Source organism: Ascidiella aspersa, chromosome 7 (genome assembly GCF_963924565.1).
Source record: "Ascidiella aspersa chromosome 7, kaAscAspe10.2, whole genome shotgun sequence".
Classification (NCBI taxonomy): Eukaryota; Metazoa; Chordata; class Ascidiacea; order Phlebobranchia; family Ascidiidae; genus Ascidiella; species Ascidiella aspersa.
The window spans coordinates 13,344,001-13,369,543 of NC_139453.1; the positions used below are offsets into that span (position 1 = coordinate 13,344,001).

The following is a 25,543-nucleotide window of genomic DNA, read 5'->3' on the forward strand; positions in this document are numbered from 1 at the left end:
GAATTCACCTTCAAAGGTGGAAAATTTTTGCGTATTGTTATTAAAAAAACAGATCCTCTGGTAATTGTAATTCATTTCTGCGTAGGATCGCAAATCAGAGATAAAATACCCATTTTATTTTGGTACGGGATCAGTACCGATACTGCCCGATTATTGGACGAGAAACAGATATACAATTTGGCATCGGGTGTCGGCTCTGATCCGATAATAGCTATACAATCAAAAAGGAATTGTCTGTTTGTAGAAAGCATTTGTTACGCTTCTTGAATGCACTTTTAAAACTTTTTTCTTGTTTAACACTATTTTTTATATTTTGTTTTCATGAATTGTTTAGCGCCATGCTTAGTTGTTTTACGAACTAAACAAACGAAACCAATGCTTGATTATTATAGCTATTCCAAATATGTATCTCAAGAAGCTGTATTTAGGTTAACAAATGTATATCTTATACTAACCTTGTTGTTTCTGAATGATGTAGGAATCCTAAATCACATCAGTTTTGGCAGTTGGGCGTAAATTTGTAACAGACAAATTCGACCAAAATGCCTTAAAAACATTTATATGGTTTCAGATGTTGTGTTCCAATGAGTGTTTTACCTTCGTCTTTCTAACAAAATAAAACATTGAACAAATCTAAACACAAATGTACATTAAGGCAAACGGATCAATGGATTAAAACCAAAATTCTTCCTCCAAATGATTTGCAGAGTTCCATCATTTGCAGTTATCAAGTTATTTTTTTTAATTATCGTTCGAACATGTTAAAATAAGCGATATTTTGTTTTAGCCTTTTTACAAATAGACAAAAAGGCTTTACGAATTTGATGTTAACTCTGTGAACGTTTAAAATCTAAACCATAAGTGACTAATATTCAGGGCGATTTGATAAATAAATTATAGGAAATAGATTTTCAAAAAATTAATTACAGGTCATGACCTTCTTACGTGTTTTGGCATAACGTCAAACAATTTTGGCATGTGAATTATTATAAAACTTTAAATGTTTGAATTGGGTTAGAATATTTGTTCTCTATAAAGCATCCAGGTGTAATTTTGAAACATTTTTTTGAGATTAAAAATGTCACAACTTTGCAAAAATAGTGCTACGTGAAATCGTGATTTTTAAATATGCAACACCAGTACCAAAAAATATTTTTGAGATAAGTTTGCCCAAAATAAAAGATTTTTGAGATAGTTTTCCCCAAAATGCTGATATGGTAGTGCTGTTATTAGCTAAATGAGATTAAGTAATTTCATGTTCTCTTTATTTGTTGGTTTCTGGAGTGCTGTTAACGCTTTGCACGTACAATGCGATTCTTCTGGTATCACAAAAAAATTTCAGACAAAGCACAACACAAAGGGGCCTATTCATGTCAGGTTATACTGAAGTGCGTGACTCGTTGACAGCGCCCAAATGGCAGCGAAACACATTTCAGGTTTAGCGACATTTCCGGCGCTCTATAGGTTTTAATAAGGCCTCACCCTCCTCAATCATCCGTCGCGACAAAACGAGGTGCGAAAAGGTTCGCCCTTCGTGGCATTCGCGGCTGCTTTCAATTTGCTTCGCGCTAACAACATTGCGGACAGCATTGCGCGCATTACCGACGCGTCATTTGCGCGCGAAACAATTCGATTATTCTTGGCCACGCCGGTTCAATCGATAAAGAATAGCGCGATTTTGTCGCTCAGAGTAGGAAAAAAGCTTGTATCAGTAAAGAAAAAGATGCGGGGTGCGCGACCTGAAGCCTGCTGCCACCAATATATCCCAAGAGTATAACTCCGGCCAAAAAGTGAACCAGCCTTTACAAACCCAATTATGTAACTAAAATAAGATGTATATTCAGAAATTCACTCATAGGGGTGACAAACATATAAATACATTATTGGAAAATTTTTCACAATATGGTATTCCACCTTTAAAAGTTACAGTTTTTGGTATGTTCGAAATTTATTACTGCACTTGTGCACGTTGGATTGAACTCGGGTATCACCATCAATCTATCCGTTTCGCGTGCTGTTTGTTATTGTGACGCCAAACGGATGGATTGATTGTGATACTGTACATTCCAAATTTAACAGAGTTTTACGTGAATTTGGTTTGACAGTGGCGGTAACAAAATATCAGACCCTGGGTCCTGGGTAGGATGATTTCCCGACCCAAAGAGCCCGTGGCTATATTCAACACAAGGTGGGTGATTTATTGCATTCCCTGTGCAGAATGACCCGCAGTGTGCATTGGGGAGACGGGACGAGCATTCAATACAAGATGTCCGGCAACACGATTCGTCGAAATCTGCTTTGTCCAGTCACGCGACAAAGCAACGTCATGACATCGACTTTGAAGGTGCATCTATTGTAACTCGAGAATGAGATTACCACCGCCGTGTCTTCCTAGAATCCTTGGCGATACACAATCATGCTAACCATGAACGTTAAGCAAGATACATTTCTTGCACCTTCCTATAAATTTTTGTGCAGTAGAAGGCTGCGGCCGGTTATCACGTTCTCCTGTTATTCACGCCTTGATTCCTTTTTTCGCTTTGTTTTGCCACCTTGTTTTTTGTCTTTTGACTCACTGTATATATACCTTTCTGTAAAGCTACAAGTTTATTGGACTGAAGAAGATTACCCGTATAGGTAATCGAAACGTCGGCGCTGAATACATATTTGTCAGAAGAACCACTTTATAATTGTTTATCGTAGTTACGGAATCATTTACAAAGTGAAATCCATAAATAGCTAAACGTTTTTATGCTAATATAAGGTAAGCAACTGCAGCGTTGAATTGTAAAATTTGATCCGTTGAAAATGTGAAACTTAAAGGAACCTATTGGCCGGAGAGACTATAGTTTAATGACTAGCTTTTAATGACTAGAGCCTTTTATTTTAATTACGTTTATAAAGCATTTTGTTAAGGTAAGTTTACCTATTATAAAATCTTTAATTATTATAGAACGCTTATGTACACCGTCGGATCAGTTAAATCAGGGGTTCCCAACCTGTGGGCTATGGCCCCTAGGTGTTTTTTTTAAGTCTACTCCACTATAATAAAAGAGATCAATTAAAATTTAATGAACTCTTGAAGCTGAGAGAAGAGACGGCAACTCGTTTGAGCTTTGAGAAAGATAGTTTGACCACATTTTGGGCAAAACTAAACAATTCGTACCCTAATGGAATTGTCATGCCATTGCTGTTGCCTTTCCCATCAACATAACGTTGTGAATGTGGGTTTTCAACAATGTTATTAGTAAAGACAAAGCAGCGCAGTGCATTGTATATTCAATACGACATGCGGCTGGCCCTTTACCACTAAAATATGTCATAACCAATAAATGTACTATCATGTTTGTTGTGTCTTGTTTTTATATCATTTTATCATTCTAAATTTCTAACTACCGGGTACTTTATACACCAGTTTTTAATAAGAATGGCGTTTTCTATTTTTTTCAAAAGGTTGTGTAAAAAAGGCTGGGAACAAGTTAAATACTTGTTAGGTTGCGTATGTTTTGCATAGGTGAGGCATTCTTTTTTAGCGATTTATAATATTAAGGCGGCGCTTCCAAATGAACTAAACAATTCCTCTAGACCTATCATTTATTCTGTTTCAAACATGGTTAGTTTACATAAGAAGTGGTCAAAATCAACTCAAGACGAGTGTTTTTGGTGATTCATATTTTTGGTGAAATCTTGTTTTTGGTAAAAATTAACCATTGAGATACTGTGTTGTTTGTTATTGTTAAACTATAGGTATCAGCTAATAAACCTTGCTTTGAAAGAATGTAAGTGACTCGCCTATAGTTTATTATGTTTTATCTAGTCTGCCCTGTATTGATTAGATATATTCAACTAAAAAGTATTTCCATACAATATTTCCTAATGGTCAGGTCACACTTTTTAATATTTTACAGAAGGTTAAATTTAAATGTTGAGATCTGTAAGTGCACTAAATAAAATAAAAAAATAACTTTTGTTTAACGACGTTGTGTCAATATGCAAAAACGCAAAACATTTAATTTTGGTTCTCTACACAAAGGACAAAGTGGTTACATTTTGTCACATTCTATTGATTTTGTTCTGATCAACATCTGAGCACTGACTGCCAGGCATGAAACCATTTCCAAAGGGATATTATTGTATTTACCGCGAGCAATGAAATACGGGCGCAAAGGGCAAACGCATTTCATTGCGAAATGCGCAACAGGCGCGATTTTGCGACGTAAATAAATTGCCAAATTGACGCGGAAGGCGAATCGAAACAACGAGCGAACATGGGTTGCTCGCCGAAATGCACCAACGACATGCTTATGAAGCAATAGCATTTGCGAAACAAATGCTAAAATGAACAGACGAGATTTGCGCAAGGTTGTAGAAGTTTTTTATTTAGCTTTGAAACAAATAAATGGTTAAATTTTATTCCTACACCATGCGAAACGAATTGTTACCTTGCGTGTTTTAAGAACCTCGTGAAAACATCGCTTAAATCGCGTAACTGTAAATATCGTTCTGCAATTCGTCGTCGGTGTGATTTTTTATAGGTTAGGACATCCGGCGAAAAAGTAATAAGTTACCAAAAAAGATAAACAACGTCCCTATCAAATGATTGTCGAATGCACTATTAGTTCCATCTGGGACAATTCCAAGTTCCGTTAAAAAATTTCGCGCACGAGCACTTGAGACGAATGCCTTCCACCTCGCAGCTGCAAACGAATAGGCGTCAAGAAATTCAACACAACAAACCACAATAGGTTTTATCATATATAAAAGATAGGCTTTATCATATACAAAACATTCCTAAATTCCATAAGTTCGTTCACTTTTTCTTGACTAATAACATTAGATATAAGTTAAACTTTCAAATTAACAGTCCATGTGCAAAACATTGGAATACGTATTTTTTTACTTTTGGCGAATTTAGATTTTAACCAGTCTATACCTAATTGCTTTGTTTACTTTAGCCTTTGAAACGTTTTTTTTTAGTTTGAACCGAAGACCTGTTAAATCTAATTAATGTGTAGGACATGTTTTTTTTTCATTTAAACAAGTTTCGCACAGTTCAAGTTTAGGTGAGTCCTTTCACAAAGGCCGTGCTTTTGTTCTCGACCCTGTAACTGTCATTTCAAATAGGTTAACCCAAACACCATAGTAGTGTTTACTGGCAGCATGGTACTCTTTTTATTAATTAAATACTAATGGACAAAATCAACGTTTTTATTTAGGCCCACTTCCGTTGCCTAAAACTGTTTCACAGTTTATCTTACCAAAAACGTTTGTTCTGATTTCCTCCGAGGGACGAACGTCTACAGAAAAAACTCTGTTCCTGCAAATAAACGAAGTATGTCGCAAACCATTAAAACACCAACGTCATAATCCCGTCTTTCTTGAATTGGCAAATTTCGATTTCGAAGTAACGAAAAGTTTGTGCGGACTTAAAATTGACTCTTCATAAAATAAAACTCATACCTTGCAGTTGAAGTTGAACGCTCGTAACTCTCTCCAGGGAAAATCCGACAGTTCTGAAAATACAGGCAATTCGTTAATTTACTTGGTCATCTCTAAGTTTTCGCAAATTTCTAGACTACCACATTTTCATTAAACGCGAAACCAAACACTTGCTTTATATTATGACTTTGCTATATTGGCATTCGATAATTTGCGTGCAAAACGGTTTTCTCGACGATAACAGTATATCAAATATATGCCAACTGAATGTTGATTCTTGACATCCCAGTTAAAATGTTTTGTCTGTATTATGATGTCAGTTGAACGTTTTGCGACTAAACAAACCTTCTGTATATTATAGTTCGTACCTGACAACGTCACTGTTAAACAGTTATCCGTCTAACTCTAACCGCCTTATCCCTATACTTAATTCCCAAAAACCACAAGTAGGGCAACGTACATTTTTCACTTACTTTTTACAGTTATGAAGTTAGTGCCGATAACAGCTACGGCGAAGGTCACAAGCAAAAGTATAGGCGCACGAATACTGCTCATGGCGATGTATATCGTTCTTGTTAAAAAAAACAGACAATTGCCAACGATAAGCTAGTTTTACACTTGCTCTCACGACGCTGGTTAAAATTGAATGTATGCATTGACGTTCGTGCGCTGTTTTATATGATGGCAGAAACCTTTAGGCTGGTACAATGTTTTGCGCATTTAATGGCCGCATTACTCGTCAAAGTTGTCTCTAAACTTCTGACGCATTTTCCCCTTTTCAATACGATATTTTTAGTTTCTTCAACGTCACCAGCTCGAAGACATAGAGCGTTTAATCATAAAATGGGACTTGGCAGTCCTTTTGACAACTAATCAGAGTGAGTCGACTCTCAAGGGCAGATTCGGGGCATTTAGGTCAAACGATCAGAGGCTCCTACAAACATAATACTAAAAAAACAGTCTGTTGAAATGTGGGTTTAAGAGATAAACTAAGAGAACTGCTGTGGACAGGTTTACTCGTGCTCAGTAAAGCCAACGCTTTAAAGCAAGAATCACAAAACGCCTTGCTACAGAAAATGTCAATGAACGCGATAGACCAGTGGTTCTTAACTGGAGTGATGCGGCATTCTGGGGTGCAATTTCTAATGCTTAACGGTGCCGAGAGATATTTGAAAACTTTGGGAATCTGATTTTTTCGCAACTCTTACCACGTTTCGTGAAAGAATACAGTGGAATAAAATCAATTAAAGCGTTCTACGTTGTGTAGAGTTGATGTGTGTTGTTTCAGTTCCGTTTATTGTGACATTCTAGTGATTTACCTATGGAAAATTTACCTATGGAAATCTTGTAAGGGTGTCGTAATCTCTTGATTATTTCGGAGGGGTGCCGCAAGCCATAAAAGGTTGAGAATCACTGCGTTAGACTATAGTCACTCGTCAGGTATATTTGATGACTTGTTGTAGCTCTTTGGAGAATACCGAAAGTTGTAAGTAGACCAACCATTATTATATATGCCCTACCGGTTAAAAGCAAAACAAATACCCTTCTCATAGGAACGCCATTTAAACCTTTCGACTTATGTTTAGTTAGAAACAAATCTCATCACATTTACTCTTTTCGTTGCTTGTTGCATCGAAACAACATCATCAGTCTGATTATTTTTACAGGCTGATGAGCATCGCACTGAAAACAAATGTTAGTTGTTTAATTGCTTTAATAATGCTCTGTTTAAAAACCCGAGGGATGCTTAATTGTTGCACATGCGTGACTTTGATTTGTCCAGTAATTTGTTCCAGTGAAAAGTTAATAAAAACTTTCTTAACTTGTACACCGGAAGCCATTAGATCACAATGTTGTACACATTTGTGTGGGTGTATCTTTCTTTACATCAGATACTGTTGTTTTATTCATGGCACGTTTAAAACGAATGTAATGTAAACGTTTGCAATAAAATAAATCAAACAATGGTTTCCCGCATGTTCAATTTGAGTCTTTAAATCAGTTTTAATGATTAAAACAAGTTTGGGTTAACATTGTTGGTTTTGTATTACAAGGTTCATGCATTTAAAACTTAAAACAAAAATAATGCCAAAATGTTTCAAAACAGTGTTGATTTATTCATAATTTAAGAGGCATCTCAAATGGAAGTGTACAAATCGAACTGAAAACACATTTAAATTATCGAAACAGACAAATATCAACTTAATGGCGTCATAAAGCGGAATTAAAAGAGTTTTACTGTAAATATGTGAAGGCTTGTAAAACCGAGCCAATCCTAATGGGATTAATCTACTTTGACAAACATTGTAAATGTGTGGTTAAGGGCGTTTCCACAGACGATCAAACATGTCGGAGTTTCACTTGGATGCCATTTTTCGACGACAACGTAGTCCCTGGGGTAATTTCGGGCTCTTTGCAATCTGAATCCACATAGATTTCAAACCTTCGCAAAATCTGAGCAAGGACTACCCTGATTTGATGCATGGCGAAATGCTGGCCGATGCAGTTGCTACAAAACAATAAAAATGCAACTCAAAACCTATACAAAATTACGCGGGAAAGCCAACGGAAAAATGTTGGTCACTTAAAATTTACAGCAAAAATGTATAGGTGGATAAAGAAACAAGTTCATTTATGTGTCTAAGTCAGCCGTTTATCAATCGCTTTTTGCCGAGATAACACTATAGCAGCCGCGTAACAAGGTAGTTATTTTTACATTAGCAAAGAATTGGAATAACAAGCAATAAAAGGTCGGTTGAAGCGGAACAAGGTGGTTGTCATATTTTGCTTGCCACAAAAACAAAAAGTTAAAATGTTTAGAATGGAGTTAACTTACCGTGGACCCGCGGAAAAAGGAATGAACGCGAAAGACGATCTTTTAGCCGATCGATCGCTATTGAAACGTTCAGGATCAAATTCCTTCAAGAAACAAACATTGCATTTTAAGATAAGAAAAACACACTACAAAAAACATAAATACTGACGTATCAATAGACCCACTTCATAAACCTCTTCAACCTTGCCATGTTTGCCCCTTTTCAAATACAAATGGTTCTCTTTTAGGTTTTTATTGTCTGGTTGTAGTAATTGGTTTTTCAGATTTGTTAAGGCCTAATAAAAAACCTCGATCCGACTGATGTCGACGCAGATTTTACGTCGATTTGTTATGGAAAGATAGAATATATAACATTGGCACACGTTGGGTAATTTTGCTTACATACCACCGGTGATGTATTACTAATACTAGTTGCGTATTAGAGTACTAGCGGTAGGCCTACTAACCACAAGTAACTGTTTAACGCTAAACCAAATTTTGGCCTAAAAACGTGAAAGAAATACATTTTTATATTTTGCTTATTCGAAAATAATTACGACGTCAAGTGGAATCGGATCGTATAGACATACTAATCGTTCAAAATATCGGATATTGGTATCAGAATACGAATATAATTGGTAAGGCAAAAACATGTCGCAGGTAGAATTCCGAGAGGAAAATATTGCACCCTATCTTAAAGCGAACATTCTAATACAGAAATTCCTTATCTTCTTTGTTATGCAATTTTCCGTCACAGTTGCAAAGAGTACACGACACAGAGCGTCGTGCAATAGCAATCAGATGCTAGATAAAAATGGCTTACATTTGGATTTTCCCAAACGTGCGGGTTCCGATGCAAGGCGAAAATATTGACGCCGACATATTGGCCGGGCTGAAGGACCACCTCCTTGTAGCCGTTAAAGCGATGTGAAAGGGTCATGGGAGCCGCGACCTCACGACCGAGGTAATGGACCACGGGTGCCAGACGCATAGTCTCCTTGATGCATTGAGTCAGGAAGCCAAGTTTGGCCATGTCGGTTCTGGGTTTAAATAACAAGTTAAAAACACGTCCAAGCTGAAATTTTTCGATCATCTGTATTTAAAGATTTTGTGTTCAGTCAATTTTTGTCATATTGCATCATTTTATTGCAGGTGATACGTGTTATAGCTATAGACCTAAATATTGTTGTTACAGGTTATCCTCTTTGTTAAGTGTTACGGGTATGACTCTTCCATCACAACATAACTGCAATCGTAAAATACGACACTCCCAGATACTGTAATCACAACAATTAAACCGAGATAAAGGTATTTGAGCAACACAATAACAACCAAAAAACGACAAAACGCACATAATTTGCTTAAAACAAAATGTGGATGAAACAACTTAAAGTTACCTTTTTAAATAAGCAATGTATAAGCTGCGTTACAATGGTCTAAACAGGATAGCTATTATAAAATCCGGCATCTCTGAAATTTTTGACTTACTTAATTACTCACATTGTTATGTCGGGTTTGTTGCCTAAAGTACCGTTGATCTCTCGTCTGCATTTTTCTTGAATTCCAGGATACAAAGCAAAATAATACAAGGTAAACGCTATTCCTGTAATTCATAAACATGTTTGTTTTTTCTTGCACCTAATTTGGCTTTCGTTCGAATTTAGATCATCGTAATTAAATGGTGTTAAAAAATCCACAACGTAAGTTCAAGTTATATAAGTAAAATTTGACAAGTGCAAATGAAACAGCTATATAAAATGCCGTGCGATTGGCTTTCAAGCGCTGAGTTTCAAAGTTTAGGATTTAAAAACTTCTTTATAGAATGAAAAAGCTGAAATGATAATTACCATTTGCAACTGTCTCTTGTCCGGCGCTAAAAAATGTCACCACTTCGTCTTTTACCTCTTCGTCTGTAAGTGCGACACCATGCTGGTCCTTAATACATATAGATTTTTCAAAACTTTGGGGGAGATAGGCAAAGATTTTAAAAGTCCTTGCCATTGTTATTCTCGTTATCCTAAACAACACTAGATCCATAATGACTACTACATTCTATTCGTCAAAAAACAATCCAATGGCCTACGAATTTGCATTTAAAAGTTTCAGCTTTCGAATGGCTTATTACTACATTTTGCTTTCAAGGTTTTAAGGATAACACATTTTATCATAGTTTTAATTAGCCCAATAAAAATTGCCAAGCCCTGAGACGTTTTATTAAAATTTCGTAATGTTTTTGCAGAAATCCTAATCTTCTTGCGAACCAAAATCTAATCACAATTTTTAAGAGGCTGTTAAATAGGCTCTGGTTGCTTTAACTTGTAAGCGCAAAGAAAGCTTAACAAACATTAATTCAAAGACAACTATTTTCTTTAACTTGTAATCAGTATCCCAATCAAAAAAGGAACTTTAACTTAATCAGTAGTAAGATTCTAACCTTTGTTTGTAACAAAACGTCAAGAAAATCGACGCATTTTCCCTTTCTCTTCTTGAACATGAAGGTTTTACCACTTGTGTTCTCTTTAAGCGATATAGATTTGGTTTCGTCGGCATTCACGGACTTCAACAACGTTCGTCGTTCGCGAATTATCTAAAGTTAAAATAACCTAATTACTCTGTTGATGTCACTTTTTCGAGGCGTTCACCGCCATAAGAAGTAAAATCACAATTTTGTTTTCTAAATGTCACAACTCAGGTTAATAAGAGTTTAAACCTAAATGTTGCATGTTGCAAGGAATATTAAACTGCGAACTTATAAATTACTTCCCACAAATACAGTATGCATAAATAAAAAGTTTCTGAAAACAAAAAAGAGTGTCGCATTTTTTACTTATTTTTTTATATTAACCAAATTTTTAAAGATTTTCTGTTCAAGCTTTTCTAAATATATATACCATTGTTTACCGAGTAGGCCTTTCCATGGATTATATTGATGGCTGATTGAAACCTTCTTCCGTGAGCTGAATGTCTATACAGGTAATTGTTCCACATCCAAATTGTTTGTATTCTGTCAAACATCATGACTACAGCGACCTTAATACTTTCAATGTAGAGGGCGTTTTCACTGTATTTAAAACACAAATATTTAGTAAACATAGCCAGCCCCTATAATGTTTCCTTACAGTAAATTGTCCCTTATGTTAGGCCAGGTCTGCACAACGTAGGTTACGGCCCGCGTGCGGCCAGCGATGTAATAAAGTGGTCGATAAACTGCAGTACTTCATTTACGAAATTGCCGTAATCATTGGCGAAAACAATAAAGTACACTCTTTCGTCATGCGTATAATAGCTGAAGTGACTGTAAGAGTATAATAATTTAGGTATATGCCAATTTCCAGAATGAGCAAACTTTTCAGCTTAGGAATTGCATTTAAAAGTCTGTAGTTCAGTGTTTCTTAACCTTTTTAGGACTTGTACCCCTTGAGCTTTAATGAAGCTCTCTTGTATCCCCTGTCTACAATGGTGGACGAAAGTAAATAAAATTGTAATAATAGTAATTAAACTTAGTGTATTTTTAACTTACGTGATAAATGCATGCATTAAAAAACAGTTTTGTAAGTTCCAAAATATTTACAACACACAAACAATCAGTACATTTACTAACGGCTTTTGTGTTGCTTCTTTTTGTAAAATAAGTATTCTTCACAAATATGCCTAAATAGCGCATCATTTCACACTGCAAGTAGTATCCCCTGCTTTGGTGCTTCGTATCCCCAAGGGGCAAACGTACCCATGGTTAATAACCCCTACTGTAGTATATTAAAAATAGTCGCATAGAGTTGGTTGTGGAGGGTTTTTGTCACGTAGGTCGTAGAGTACGTGGAGTTGTCGATGTGGGAGTGGTCACTCAACACAGGTTGCAAAACTATGGTGCGTATCTATTTTTTAAGTGCCTTAACTGCAGGGGACACCAAATTATTTTTATAAAGGGACGGATTTAAAGGGCTGGTGATTGCGGGCCGGATATTGTAACGTTTTTAGAACGCCGTTCGGATATAACATTTTATTTCAAACTCACTTGCTTTTATTAATAATGAAAGAAGAATACATGTAGACCTACAAATAATTTATAAAATGCAAAGCTTTATGAAATTGACGTTTAGTTAAGGTTTTCTAAACATGTTGCCCAAACTTACATTTGACAAAGTTTTCCCTTAACATTCCAACATACGGTTATTAATAAACGTTTGTTGGAATCATTAAGAAAATATGCCGCGGGTTGAACCGGTGGGCCGGTTTTGGCCCGCGGGCCACAGTTTGATATTTCGCTTCTGAAAAAGCTTACAAATATTAAAATCCTACCCTGTGGCTTTTTGCGACATTACACATTGCATCATGTTGGTGAATGAAGTATCAAAGATCAGCTGGCTGATGTCGTAAACCTCACGTTTGTTAGCCAACTTTTCACAGCGCTCCACAACGCTTCGACAGTTGTCGTTAAAAACTTGAATGTAACTATAAGTAAAAGTAGGTTAGCTAACATGCATAAGACAGGTTTGCAGCCGGTCCATTTAACCTACCTAACGTTCAGCCTACAACAAAAGGCTGTCAACGAACAAAACCATGACAATAATCAAGCTCAACACAGTTTCTTTGATTGCAACGTTAGGCAAGAATGCAAAAATTTAAAACAGCGAACAAACAACAACATAACGTACGATTTTAGAACGTCGAAATGAAAAATAGGTGTCAGCAATTTTCGATGACGTCGCCAAATTTTGTTATCAGACGTAATAAGACCTTGACCGAGAAGCGGCCCCAAAAATTTCTTGTACCCACGTGTCTTTGTCACAGCTGCGAGTTACAAATGGATTTTAGTCTCAAGTTGTCATGAAATGTTTTGATTTTATTGTTAGCGGTTTCGTCCTTTCGCACTAACACTTGATTTTTGTGGCAATGTTTCACAGTTAACACAACTTTGGTAAATTTACTATTTGTGCCCAAATGAGAAAATGATTTTCATGAAAAATTGTAGTAGTGCACTTTTGATTAGCATTGCTTGACTACTTACAAAGTGACGTCAACATGGTTTTTACTACATCGGGATGGTAAACGTGAACGCTTAAGAACGACGGACCAAGCCAATAAGCGCACATTGCAGGTAACTCCTGTGCCCTCTTCGCGGAGTTCAGCAATCCGTAGTACTTGTTCAGGGGATACTGGAATAAAATAAATATTATTTGAACGCTTTCCAATAATAAAAGCTCATGTCGTTGGTGTTTGTTGTTTTGTTTTGAACACAAACAGCTCATCCCAAGTTACATCCTAAACTGATAACAAGTTTCCATTAATAAGCTATTGGAGTCCTTGTTTAAAAGTAGTATTATCGCTCTAAAACTAATAACGGATACTTGCTTGTTTTCCAAACATTCAGTTCGGTTAATCTGTGAGAATCTTTTATTAGGGGTAATACGATTTGGAGTAAGGAAAAATGAATAATGCAAAGCTGGTCAACTTGCCTTTACAAGGTCTCCCAAAAAACAATGCTGGTCGTTCGATTGTCCAATCTCCTTGGCCAAGTTACGATTTCTGTTAAACTTCATAGTTGCAGGAACTATAAACTTAAAGACGACCAGCGAAATGACAATCAGTGGAATGAAATACCTAGTTAGAAATCCGATTAGAAGTTGCGTGCTGCTGTGTGAAAACACAGTTTCTGCGCTTCCTTTCATTTTTGGACTGTATTTCTGAAAAAAAAACTCGCGACTTAGGCAAATATATAGAAGGGAATCATCGCCGATACTTTAATTCAAACTACTTCGCTAAAATTTTTTGTCGATTTGTCTAGGTTCCTGAGTTTCGTCACGTGATTACAGATTAACCACGAGGTGAAAGTACTGTCCCTTAAACATTGAATCTAAAACTCCCTCGGAAAGCAGATTTAGGTGCTATATATACTATTCACGGCTTATATCAAGCCGCTTCGATATTTGGGGTTTTGAAGTCCATGATGGCCTACTTTTTGTTATGTATAAGCCCATTTCGCAGTAAGGCGCAGTGCGTTAAACATAAAACTTTTAATTTTTTTTATTATGCAAGTTTTTAAATCCTAATATATTTTACTGTATTTGTCTATGGGATTGCTTTTTCGATATTTTTGCCTCTGTCAGTTCGTTAAAGATGATAAAAATAGGCAAAATAAAACAACGAATCGTCGGCCAGCTTGACTCCAAGAAATTTAACTAGATTAACATACACAATGGATCTTTCTAAAATTACTTTTTGTAAACTTATAAGATATACGTACGTTTTATAGCACTACGCGCAACTCATGTTTGTCTTTTTTTATATTCACATAACACAGAAAGAATAACGCATAAGGTAAAAAAAAATAGAAATATATCTCGGATATGAAAAGTATGTTTTTCTCGTTTCGATGTGACTAAGGCTTGCACTGTGACCCGTTCCAAATTGCTGTTAGCCGAACCTTTTCACTTAATGCATTTTTAACAAGATAATCACATTGTTTTGCCGAACTTTTTCCCGACTTTCGTAGAGACTTATAGCTATGAGGTGAATAGTTCTATCCCTTCCCGACTGTTAGCAAAAAACTTCGTGACAAATATCCTTGCATTGGACCCATCCTCGAACTTGTGCCAAATACGTCTCCGTGTCAATTAAAAATTTTACATAATGTACGCTTTTTATCGCCACGCGTAACGTTTTGCTATGTTTCCTTGACCTTAAATTTATTTGCAAAATTTAAGCACTAGTTCGACAAGGACCCCAATTTGGTTTTGCTGATTTTTTGCAACGTTACGTTTTTTGGACGTCATCTTTAAGTATTAACATGCACCCGAATTTGAAAACAATTGCTCGTTTCCTGACGAGCCAACTATTTTCGACCCACAAACAATATGCCAGTCAAACGTGGACAACCCATTTATAAGTTTCCCGATGCGCTGATTCATTCACTTATGTTCGTAATTTTTCTTTGCGTATTCCAAAACTCCTTTTAGATACTTTGCAAATAAAGGCAAATTCAAGATGGCAGATTAAAAGGCGAAAAAATCCTTACGGACCTAGTTTAGCCTTCTTAGCTAAATTTTACCTTAAACTACCTGTAAGCGAATGAATGCCCATGCTGCTTGGTTCACGCAAAATGAATGACAAAAATAATTCGCACATTGCCCACAAAACACCGATGTTTTGACCATTTAAATATCCACATATAAAGAAGTTTAGTGCTTCTACGCTTTTAAATAGGTCTTAAACCAACATTAGACATTTTAGGAAAATGGGGTCATTTAAGTGGTGTTTAACAACATCCTTCCTAAATCGGAAGCAAATATAAATATTTATTGCATCTGATAAAGGTTGAAGCTACGACGTAAATGTTTCTTAAATGATTATATTTGAGGCATTTTTTTGTCAGCTACGTATATTCTGTCATTGCGTTTCTAGATAGCTTTAACCCGTTTATCAGTTCGTTCAAAGAAATTAAAATGAGGTAAATAAGCGTCCAGGTTGACGCCAATAGATTAAAAGAGACTAACAGTTAAAAGGATACGGTTACAAACTATAAGAGGTAAACGGTTACGGGTTTATTTCACGTTGAACGCGTTGTGTAATCGCGTTTTGTTAAATAAATATGTAATCCTAGAAAACCATCAATATTTTGGAAACAAACAAAATCAACCAATATAGATCTATAGACTAGAGTATACATATAACAAATGAGCCCAAGCTAGGCTCATTTTAACATTATAGATCAAGCTTCAAAGAATTGAGTGTAAGATAATAGCATCAGTTATATTTTATATCTTCTTTACTTATTTCAAATCCCAGAAATAAGTCATCTATCCTAAGTAAACGTGCCCTTCTCCAAATATTTATGTGGCAACATTTTCATGAACTTTTCTAAGTTGCTGTAGAATTGTGGTCGGGCAACACTCTGTCCATTAGAACTGCTGGAACGGCGGCTGTCCTTCGTGAAATATACCTGCTTCTTACTATGCCATTTCAATCTTGTTCAAATCGGTTTAGACAGGGATAAGCAAACTACGGCTCGAATTCCGGCCAGCCAATGTCAGTCATCCAGACCGCCACCTCTTTTCCCAACAGCGTACGAGGCCAGTTATCATATTTTTTGCTACTTCAAGTCTTGTACAGGCATTTTGTCGATTTGCGCTTTAATATTTAGATTGGAACTTTTAAAAATGGAAGTTTATAAAACTTTTTGTATCTAAATACATTTCATTGCGCTTCACACCATTGTGTCTTTAAATATGAACACAACACAACAGTTTAAACTCTATACCAGTGTTTCTTAATCAGGTGAATGATTCAGCCAGCGTGAATACAATTTTGCATGGATCACCAACCAAAAAGGGGTACGTACAAAAATTTGGTGACTGTACTTTATACTTTATACCTCGCTCTGGACTCAAAAATAGTAGATTTGCAATGGTAAAACTTGGCTTGAGTTCGCATGAACCTTTTTGGGTTTGGTTCCTGTTTTTCTGAGTTGTGCGCTACGAAAAGGTTACCCATCCCTGTTTCTTTGTAAATCAGACTTAATACACAAACCTTAACGTTCTAAACAAACAGTGAGTTTGTTAGCACGGAAAATTTTTCTCATATTATCTTTTAAAAGTGCTGCTACATTTGTTAAAAAATCTGCATAGAGACGGAATAAAAAAATTATAATTGCGACTAATGACCTCCAAAACTATGCTTGAAAAGGCTCTGCGAAAATTAAAGCACGTTAGGCAAAAACGATGAAAACATAATTAAAAATGGAAGTAAACAATATAACTGGTGATTTTGGTGGCAGTGATTGCAACCACAAAGTTTTTCTTTCTACAGGCCTAAGTAATTTCATGTACACCGATGCTATGAGTTAAAAAATATTAAAGATTAATGCAAAACAGGCGAAAGAATTTACAAACATATGTTCAGATATGCCGAATTTTCACTTGAATGCCGTTTTGTGACGATAACGAAGCTCCCGGTGTAATTTCGGGCTCCTTGCAATCCGAATCCAGGTAGATTTCAAATCTACGCAGAATCTGAGCAACCACCACCCTCATTTGATGCATGGCAAAGTGCTGGCCGATACAGTTGCTGACAAACAATTAAAAGAGTAAACATAACAGTCTGCTGAAAGTGCCTAGTCGATAGCGAAAATAGGAAGTCTCGGAAATATCATATACGAGAAAAAAATAGTGGTTTATTTCAACGACGAAATTTTTATTTTGTGAAATTACGTAATGAAACATGTTAGTCAAAATATATTATTGAAGAGCTTACATGTGCCGGTGAGCTTTTGCTCGCACGTCAATTGACAATCGTACATAATAAAATGTTTAAAATAAATAGCAACATTCAGCCTTTTGAGAAAAGTTAACTTACCGTGATCCAGCTGAAAACGGTATATAAGCGAACGATGATCTTTGCGAAGATCGTTCGCTGCTAAAACGATCAGGGTCGTAAACCTTTGGGAAAAACACACAACATTTTAAATCAATGAAAAAATATTTTAGCACACTGTACAAATATTAGATAACGGAAAAAGGAAGATAAAACCAGCGGAAAAACGCACGCAGCATTGATTTTTAATTTTAATATGCTTGACCGTTTCCGAAAATCAGCGCGTAAACTGTCACGTTTTCTCTTGAAATTAAAATTTCGTGTCGTCATTTCAAGCAGGCCAATCTAATTAGCGGATGGCCTACGATTCATCAGGAAAATCAAAATATTCCCGCACGTCAGTAAATCCACCAAATTTGTTTTTACGCGGATCCTTATTGCTATGTTGCGCCAAATACAGGTTAATGTAACAATCCCCACATTTTACACACAAAAGCTTACATTCGGGTTTTCCCAAACGTGCGGATTCCGATGTAAGGCGAAAATATTGACGCCGACGTTTTGGCCGGGCTGAAGGACCACCTCCTTGTAGCCGTTAAAGCGATGAGAAAGGGTCATGGGAGCCGTGATGTCACGACCGATGAAATGGATCACGGGCGCCAGACGCATACTCTCCTTGATGCACTGGGTCAGGAAGCCAAGTTTGGCCATGTCGATTCTAAATGCCAACCACGAGATACGGTTTGAGAAAAGTTAGGTAAAGTCTTAATTTGCGGGAATAAAATTTAATTTAGTATAATTAACGACTTAGGCAACAGCAAATTAAGAAAACGTCAGCAGTATAAATAAAACAAATCCATGTTAAATAAAATTCAATTGTTCAATAGTATAGTATTTATCAGTTAAGGTTGTCAATTTTAAATAAGTTGTAACGCTGCAATAAACCAATATAATTTCACAGCAAGTGGCATTTTGGGGGTTTATTGTTCAAAGAACTTGGCATACGTTTTACTCACATTTCCAGGTCAGGTTTGTTTCCTAAAGCACCGTTTATCTCTTCTCTGCATTTTTCTTGAAATTCGGGATGCAAAGCAAGGTAATATAAGGTCCATGCCATTCCTGTAGGACAAATACAATAATATTTTATTCATATATTTAGCCACAGCGACAATTTTTTGTAGTTTCATTTTTTAGTTTGGAATTTAATAGAACTAAATCAATATTGTTATAAGAACAGGCTGTAATTGTTGGTCTGTAGTTTCAGCAGGGTTAGACAAAATTATACAGATGTGGATTAGTCATTTAAAACAATGCTAGCAAACGACGTTCATACAATGCCATTTAATGTTGAATAATAGTTTTCGGCGTGATATTAGCACGTGGTGCTGCTTAGTGCGTTTTAAAAGCAAAGTCATGATTAACATGTCATCTGTGCATGTAACTCAATATACAACAACTTACCGTTTGCAACTGTCTCTTGTCCTGCGCTAAAAAATGTCACCACTTCGTCTTTTACCTCTTCGTCTGTAAGTGCGACACCATGCTGATCCTGAAAACCCAAAATTACCACATTTGTTACACGAATAGTCCAATCAAAGTTGCACTATAGTACAGGGGTTCTCAAATTGTTCTTACAATACCTTCTCTTTGTAGAACGACACATGTGTTGTAATACACGAAATCATAATATAGGTTTTTATTGTGTAAAGCAAATTTAAGAAATACTTTCAAAATACACAGAGTGAGTCAACTGAAAGTCAAAGTTTTAAACATTTTATCATGGCATTGCCAATTTCAGCATATGGTGCTTCGTATGAAAATCATAACAATATTGTTATAACTAACTATCACTCAGGGAGTAGAACCGAAGTCGAACCGGAGTCGAACCGGAACTATATGAACTGGTTTGGGTCAATTTTTTTCCGAACCGCAACCGAACCTGAACCGTTTTTTTCAGTATGATTTTAAGGAGAAAAACCGGAACTGACCGAATAATTTGAAAGAACATGAACCTTAACCGAACCCGAATCTGTAAACAAAAACGGTTCACTCCAGCATGATTTTACCAGTTGTGTTTTACAGAGTCAAGTTATGCCATGGTCAAAATTTTATTCAAAACATTTAAATGTTGATTAAAAACGTTTTAAACGGCTTTCACCCACGATATTACTGTCGTAGGTGGTTATACTTCAGTACAGTATGATATTTTAAAAATGACTGAATTAGGATTACGATCCGCTGAACCAAAACGTGTTGCAGAGCCACAGAATGGAACTGTTGAAAGGTTGTTTGCCCTTAAGCTTTAGAATAGTTTCTTAATTGGTTTTAAATTAATAACTTCAACGGTTTTAGATTTATTTGGTAGAAAGTCAACGTCTTATATTGACCTTGTTTGTTTCGTGTTGTCGCTGACTTTAAGAAACTAACCTTCGTTTGCAACAAGACATCAAGGAAATCCACATATTTTCCCTTCCTCTTTGTGAACATAAACGTTTTTCCGCTGCCTTTATCTTGCATAGAAATCGACTCTGTTTCGCCATCCATAGACTTCAATAAAGCTCGTCGCTCACTTATAATCTATAGTGGAAATATGTTTAAATATATTATTGACTTAAGATAACACTCCTCTCCTATGTGGCAGCAAAGAAAACGCGGAAACAACATTTTCGTTTTAACACCGTCTTAAATTCAAAGTTAGCATTCGATAGCTATAAGAGTAATAAAATAATGAACCTTACAAATATACTTTTTCTGTTTAAAATTCCTTGACAAAAATTTGGGGGCAATGGTTTACCGAGTTAGCTTTTCCATGGATTGCATCGATGATTGATTGGAACTTTTTGCCTTTCGGTGAATGTGAGTAGAGAAAACTGTTCCACATCCATACTTTTTGCATTCTTTCAAATATCATACCTGACGCCACTTTCAAGCTTTCGATGTACCGGGCATTTTCCCTGCAATTTTTGAAAGTTGATGTATATTTTTGAAAGTAATTTTGTTTTAGGAATTTTTCAAACTTATATATAACTTTAATAATTTGTCGGTTTTAACCAGGTGTAAGCATTTAGTTTAACATTGGGTCGCATAAGAGACACAAAATGTCTTACAGGGCCTGGTCAAAAAGGAGATTGGAAATACGTATACACCAAGTGAAATTTTCCACGAAAATATTAAAAAAAATCAAAATAGCCAAGTTAGTTTTACTTTAAAATGTTTGCGGTAAACTAACGGCGATCTGCAATAAATTGCTTGGCTGACCTATTTTATTCCCTTTTGTATTTCCTAATTCGTCAGATCTCAGATCTGTCTTTGGCCAAATGTTTTTATGTTACTTAAGAAAGTATGCTAAGCTGTTTACCAATCGCTGTATTTATAGTGCATACTTGATATTTGTATGGCTTGTAGCATTTTGCTTAGCAGAACCTAATTTTACTTTGCATGTCTTCTTTGCAAAGGTTTACCTATTCATTCCAAACAATAACACCGTTACCCATGATGCCATTAAAGTGGTATAAATTTCTCGGTAAGACATTTTATAATATTACTATAAACAGGTATGTATGATTTTTGTTAAAGAACAACTGCAAACGCTTGTAAGCCGCAAAACAATTTCTCACCCTGTTTTGTCAGTCGTTTTTTGTGACATCACGCATTGCATCATGTTGGTGAATGAAGTATCAAATGTCAACTGGCTGATGTCGTAAACCGTACGTTTGATTGCTAACTTTTCACAGTTCTCCACAACGCTTTGACAGTTGTCGTTAAAGACCTGGATATGACTGCAACAACAAACCAAGGTTCAATCAGCAAAACATAAAAGATTTTAAGTCGACCTGTTTAAATTTCTTAGAAGTATATGTCATATAAAAAGCAAACAGTAAAATAAATGTACTTTGAAACAATCTAAAAAAATGCTGATTGTAAGACTAAAGGAGTAGTAGAAAATAAAAACGGTAATTATATTCCCTACAAAAAAAATTGAAAAATGTTTTTTGGGGTCAATATTACTACAAAGCAGTAGAAGAGTCATGCACAGTACGAAATTATCTAACATATGTTAATGTAAATTGAAAACTAATAATAATTTAAACAAAAAAACACAAGCTTGAAATTATTTTAAATCTTTCAATCTGTGCAGAAATTCGGGCAGTTATATTTAAAACTAAAATAGCTGATATGCTTATCTCACGCTTTTAGAACGTCGAAATGGAATATCGGTGTCAGCAATCGGCGATGACGTCGCCAAATTTCGTTCTCTGACGTAACTAGTCCTTGGCCGAGTAATTTCCTCAGAAATTTTTTGTATCCGTCTGATTTTGGTGCAACTACATGTTTGCATGTTTATTTTCAACACAAAATGTCTGTAAGATGTTAGTGTAAAGTAAGTTTATTTTCTTTGGGCCTTATTCGCTTGGCGTGCAATACAACTTTACGCCCATAATTGGCAAAACTTGTTAGTAGCCTCGTGAAATCCTACTAAACGTTTATTGGAACAAAAAATAGGTAAAGTGTGGCAATAGCCACACTGTGTTGTAGTACAGGCGACAGGCGTCTAAACATGACAAATCTGAACACTTTTAAGATACAATTCAACTGCATATACTTACAAGTCGACGTCAATATGGTTTTTACTACATCTGGATGGTAAACATGAACGCTTAAGAACGATCGGCCGAACCAATAAGCACACATTGCCGGTAACTCGTTGGACCTCTCTGCTGAGTTTACCAATCCATAATACTTGTTCAATGGATACTGTAAATAAAGCATATCCTACCTTTAATGGCGGAACCACTTAAATTTCCTTGTGATAAATAAAAAAAAAATAACTATTACACAGGTCAACACAATTTTTTGGCACAAAATGTTACAGTTTCAGGATATCCAGGACTCCTGAGCCTAGAAATGCATTTGGATGTTTCGAATAAGCTCTATACCCTTTCAACAATAAAAATATTTTTAATATTCTTACGCGAAGGCTTTTGGCAAAAAGACGAAGGTAAAAAAGCCATTATATAAACCCATAAGAGTGTGGCGTCGAGACAACGTCAAGTTTAAAGACTGATTGTCCACAGAGTGTGGCGTCGAGACGCATAAAGTTGTAAAAGTATAAGTTATGATCAACCTATTAACGCCCTTGTGCGAGATTTAGTTTTTTTTTACATGTCATTTTTGTTCCTCGGACCAATATTACTTTTCGTAAGAAAAAAACAAAAAATTGTTTCCGTAAGAGAAACAAAATTCTAAGAAGTTACTGTAGTAAAGGAAATCATTTTATATTCTGTAACAGCATAGAACGCCTATTTAAAGCAACGGGTGTCCCCAAATGACAACCTAAAAATCGAGTAGCGTTTGCTTATCGATAAACCAAAAAGGTGTTCGAAGTGTGTTCTGCTTCCGACAAAGATATTTTTTAACGCAAAGTCATTTACCTTTTTTTTTAAGTAGGGTCGGTGGACCCTGGGAGTACGTAGACTATTATTAAGGGTCCATAAAGAAATATAAATTTTGGGGGCTTAATTTTTAAATTTGATATATTGTTCAAACAATAAGTTTAATTGAAAAAAACGCTTTGATGCCTTCTTCTTAAAAAAGTATTTAAACCTATTTAAATTTTCACTTATTTTAGCCTGAAAACAGCAGGTTTCATGTCGACGTTTTTATGACGTCAAAGACGTAATCTTTTAATATTTTATACCGACCGTGGCCTACGTGAACCCAAAATGTTTTGGGGATCGACCCTAAAAAGAGTTTAAAGAACCAGTAACTCGAAAGACTTAAACAAATGTGGAACAACTCACAACTCTTGGGGTTGAAATGAGCATAGCATTCCTTTTCCTGTATATTCAGCCACTTAGATCGATGTCCAGAAACTTTTATGACGTTTATAAAGCGAAAGGCAATCGGTTTTATCAAGGCCTCAAGACAATGGAAAAAAGAAGCAGTGTGGATCGGACTTCAAAATAATGTTTGATCAAAAAACCATACATAAGGACTTTCCACTCATATATACGTCATATCGCATGTTACGGTTATTTTTAAGTTGATGAACATTCATAAACGTGTGTTTTTTTGCATTTCAACTTGATAAGGACCAAAAATAATTTTGTGTCAGGAAAATGTACCTAATAGATTTAGTTCACACTTTTTCATTGTAATTTACGACGCGCCCCTTATGATTATGGAGGCGAAAAATAATAGTTTTAACTATAGAACCTATTTAAAAAAACTAAACTCAAGGACCCTGAAATATTAAAACGAAATCAAGGACTCTGAAATATTAAAACGACTCTCATATCGGAATTAACTTTAATGTTATAGTATTAGGACAAATAACTGAGAATAAATTAGCTATAAACTCTGGGTCGATTAGAGCCGCCGTTCTAACATCGGCCGTCTTGGGCGCCTCTGTATTGGTACCGTACTGTTGTCTTTGTTTTGGGTAAGGGTCGGGCAATAAGTGGGAACATAATTTAGGTTAGGTTTGAATTTCGAATTAGTGAAAAAGTTCGAGGCGAGGTTTGAAATAAGGTAAAATGATTTTTAAGATCTTTATCATATTGTCGCCTTTTCTACTGCGGGAACTCCAATTAACACTTGCCTTTATAAGGTCTCCCAAAAACCAGTGCTGGTCGTTCGATTGTCCAATCTCCTTGGCCAAGCTGCGGTTTTTGTTAAACTTCAAATGTGCAGGAACTATGAACTTGAAGACGACCAGCGGAATAACAATCAGTGGAATGGCGGAAGTCGTTAGGAAGCCAACCAAAAGCTGCACGTTGCCAGGAGAGAATATAGAACCTGCATTTTCTATCATCCTGTTGGCAATCCTATCAGACTATGTTGTATAGCGCTGATTTTCTAAAACGAATACCGTTGAATTTCGGTTTTGATGCTCATAAAAGTTAGCCGAGGTTCATCTTTTGTGTTATTTAAGCACGGTTGTAGTGATTAGGATGAGGCCTGTTGTTTCGCACGGCTATCAACTAAGATTAACAATAAACGCTTATTAAATATTCCACCATATATTGTGGCATTTAATGCCTTGTTGACTCGGGTCACTTATAAGACCTAATTTTTACGACAAATCTTGAAACTTATATTTGAAAGTCAAATGTCAAGAGCACTGTGCAAAAAAAGTCCTTCATTTTTTGCATAAAATATTGGCCTATGTTATAATTTTTGCAAGTTGCAAAACCACGCACCCATTTAATGCAATACCGGAAACCCTAACCTATACAAACCATATTGTAAATACCGATATTGGCGCGGTTTCATTTTGTGACGAAATGTAAAGATTTTAAGTTAAATAAAGTAACTCATCAAATTTTTTGCACGATTATAAACCATGGAAGATCAGAAAAGCAAACAAAATAGCAAGCAAATATTTTTAAATCTTAGACTCAAAACTAAAATCACTTTAGTAACCTGCTTTGTAGCCTAGATACAACCTGTAGGGCTGTAGGCCTAAGAAGTTAATGTGCAACAAAAGCGGTTTCGCAACCCAGACAAAGTATACACTGACTGAAACTCGACACACAACACAAGTCATAACCTTGCATGTTTGCTACTGCTGGAAGACAAACAAACGAAATACATTTTGCTGTGACTTGGTTATGGCCAAAGGTTACTAGTTGGATTCGCAAATCGAGCAACCATCCTACTCTAAAAGACTATCGTTATTTCAATTGTTCGGTCAAGAAAAACCATGCACGAAATTACGCGAGTTTAAACATACTAAACAAACTGAATCTGAACGTAAAATAGATAATTTTTTAGGGTCAAATGCAGGTGACAGTAAATCAACTACTGAACTGTTGTTTTTTGGTGTTGTTTTGCTTATTGTAATAATGAAGTTGGTTTGTACTGATTGTATAATTACAAAAATTGGGTGACTGTGTTTTGTGATTTTGTAGCTTTATACCTCTGGACTCAAAAATAGTATATTTGCAATGGTAAAACTTAGCTTGAGTCGGCCATAAC

At 35.8% G+C, this 25,543-nt stretch overlaps 1 protein-coding gene and 1 long non-coding RNA gene across 2 annotated transcripts; both read right to left on the reverse strand.

The window, feature by feature from the left end:
- Positions 1-4,207: 4,207 nt before the first annotated feature.
- Positions 4,208-6,050, reverse strand: LOC146137925 (uncharacterized). Its single transcript, XR_014501441.1, has 4 exons — positions 5,913-6,050; positions 5,461-5,513; positions 5,259-5,317; positions 4,208-4,697 (listed from the first exon to the last, which is right to left on the reverse strand). It is a non-coding gene; the product is annotated as an uncharacterized LOC146137925 (long non-coding RNA).
- Positions 6,051-17,148: 11,098 nt separating this feature from the next.
- On the reverse strand, positions 17,149-24,377 carry LOC146137926 (cytochrome P450 4A7-like). The gene is made up of 11 exons (XM_083394476.1): positions 24,165-24,377; positions 22,171-22,318; positions 21,753-21,888; positions 21,181-21,342; positions 20,358-20,517; positions 19,991-20,140; positions 19,025-19,112; positions 18,580-18,682; positions 18,065-18,281; positions 17,606-17,688; positions 17,149-17,317 (listed from the first exon to the last, which is right to left on the reverse strand). The coding sequence occupies exons 1-11, from the start codon at positions 24,375-24,377 to the stop codon at positions 17,149-17,151; spliced, it is 1,629 nt and encodes a 542-aa protein (XP_083250602.1).
- Between the last annotated feature and the right edge of the window lie 1,166 nt (positions 24,378-25,543).

What these genes read in the sequence shown, in the direction of transcription:
- LOC146137926 (XM_083394476.1), bottom strand. Translation starts at nt 24,377, where the DNA reads ATGATAGAAAATGCAGGTTCTATATTCTCTCCTGGCAACGTGCAGCTT. An exon ending in AACCATATTGACGTCGACTT is followed by an intron (nt 21,889 to 22,170) that starts GTAAGTATATGC and finishes GCAAACATGTAG; the next exon opens with TTGCACCAAAATCAGACGGA. An exon ending in ACGTTTGGGAAAACCCGAAT is followed by an intron (nt 17,689 to 18,064) that starts GTAAGCTTTTGT and finishes TTTTTCCCAAAG; the next exon opens with GTTTACGACCCTGATCGTTT.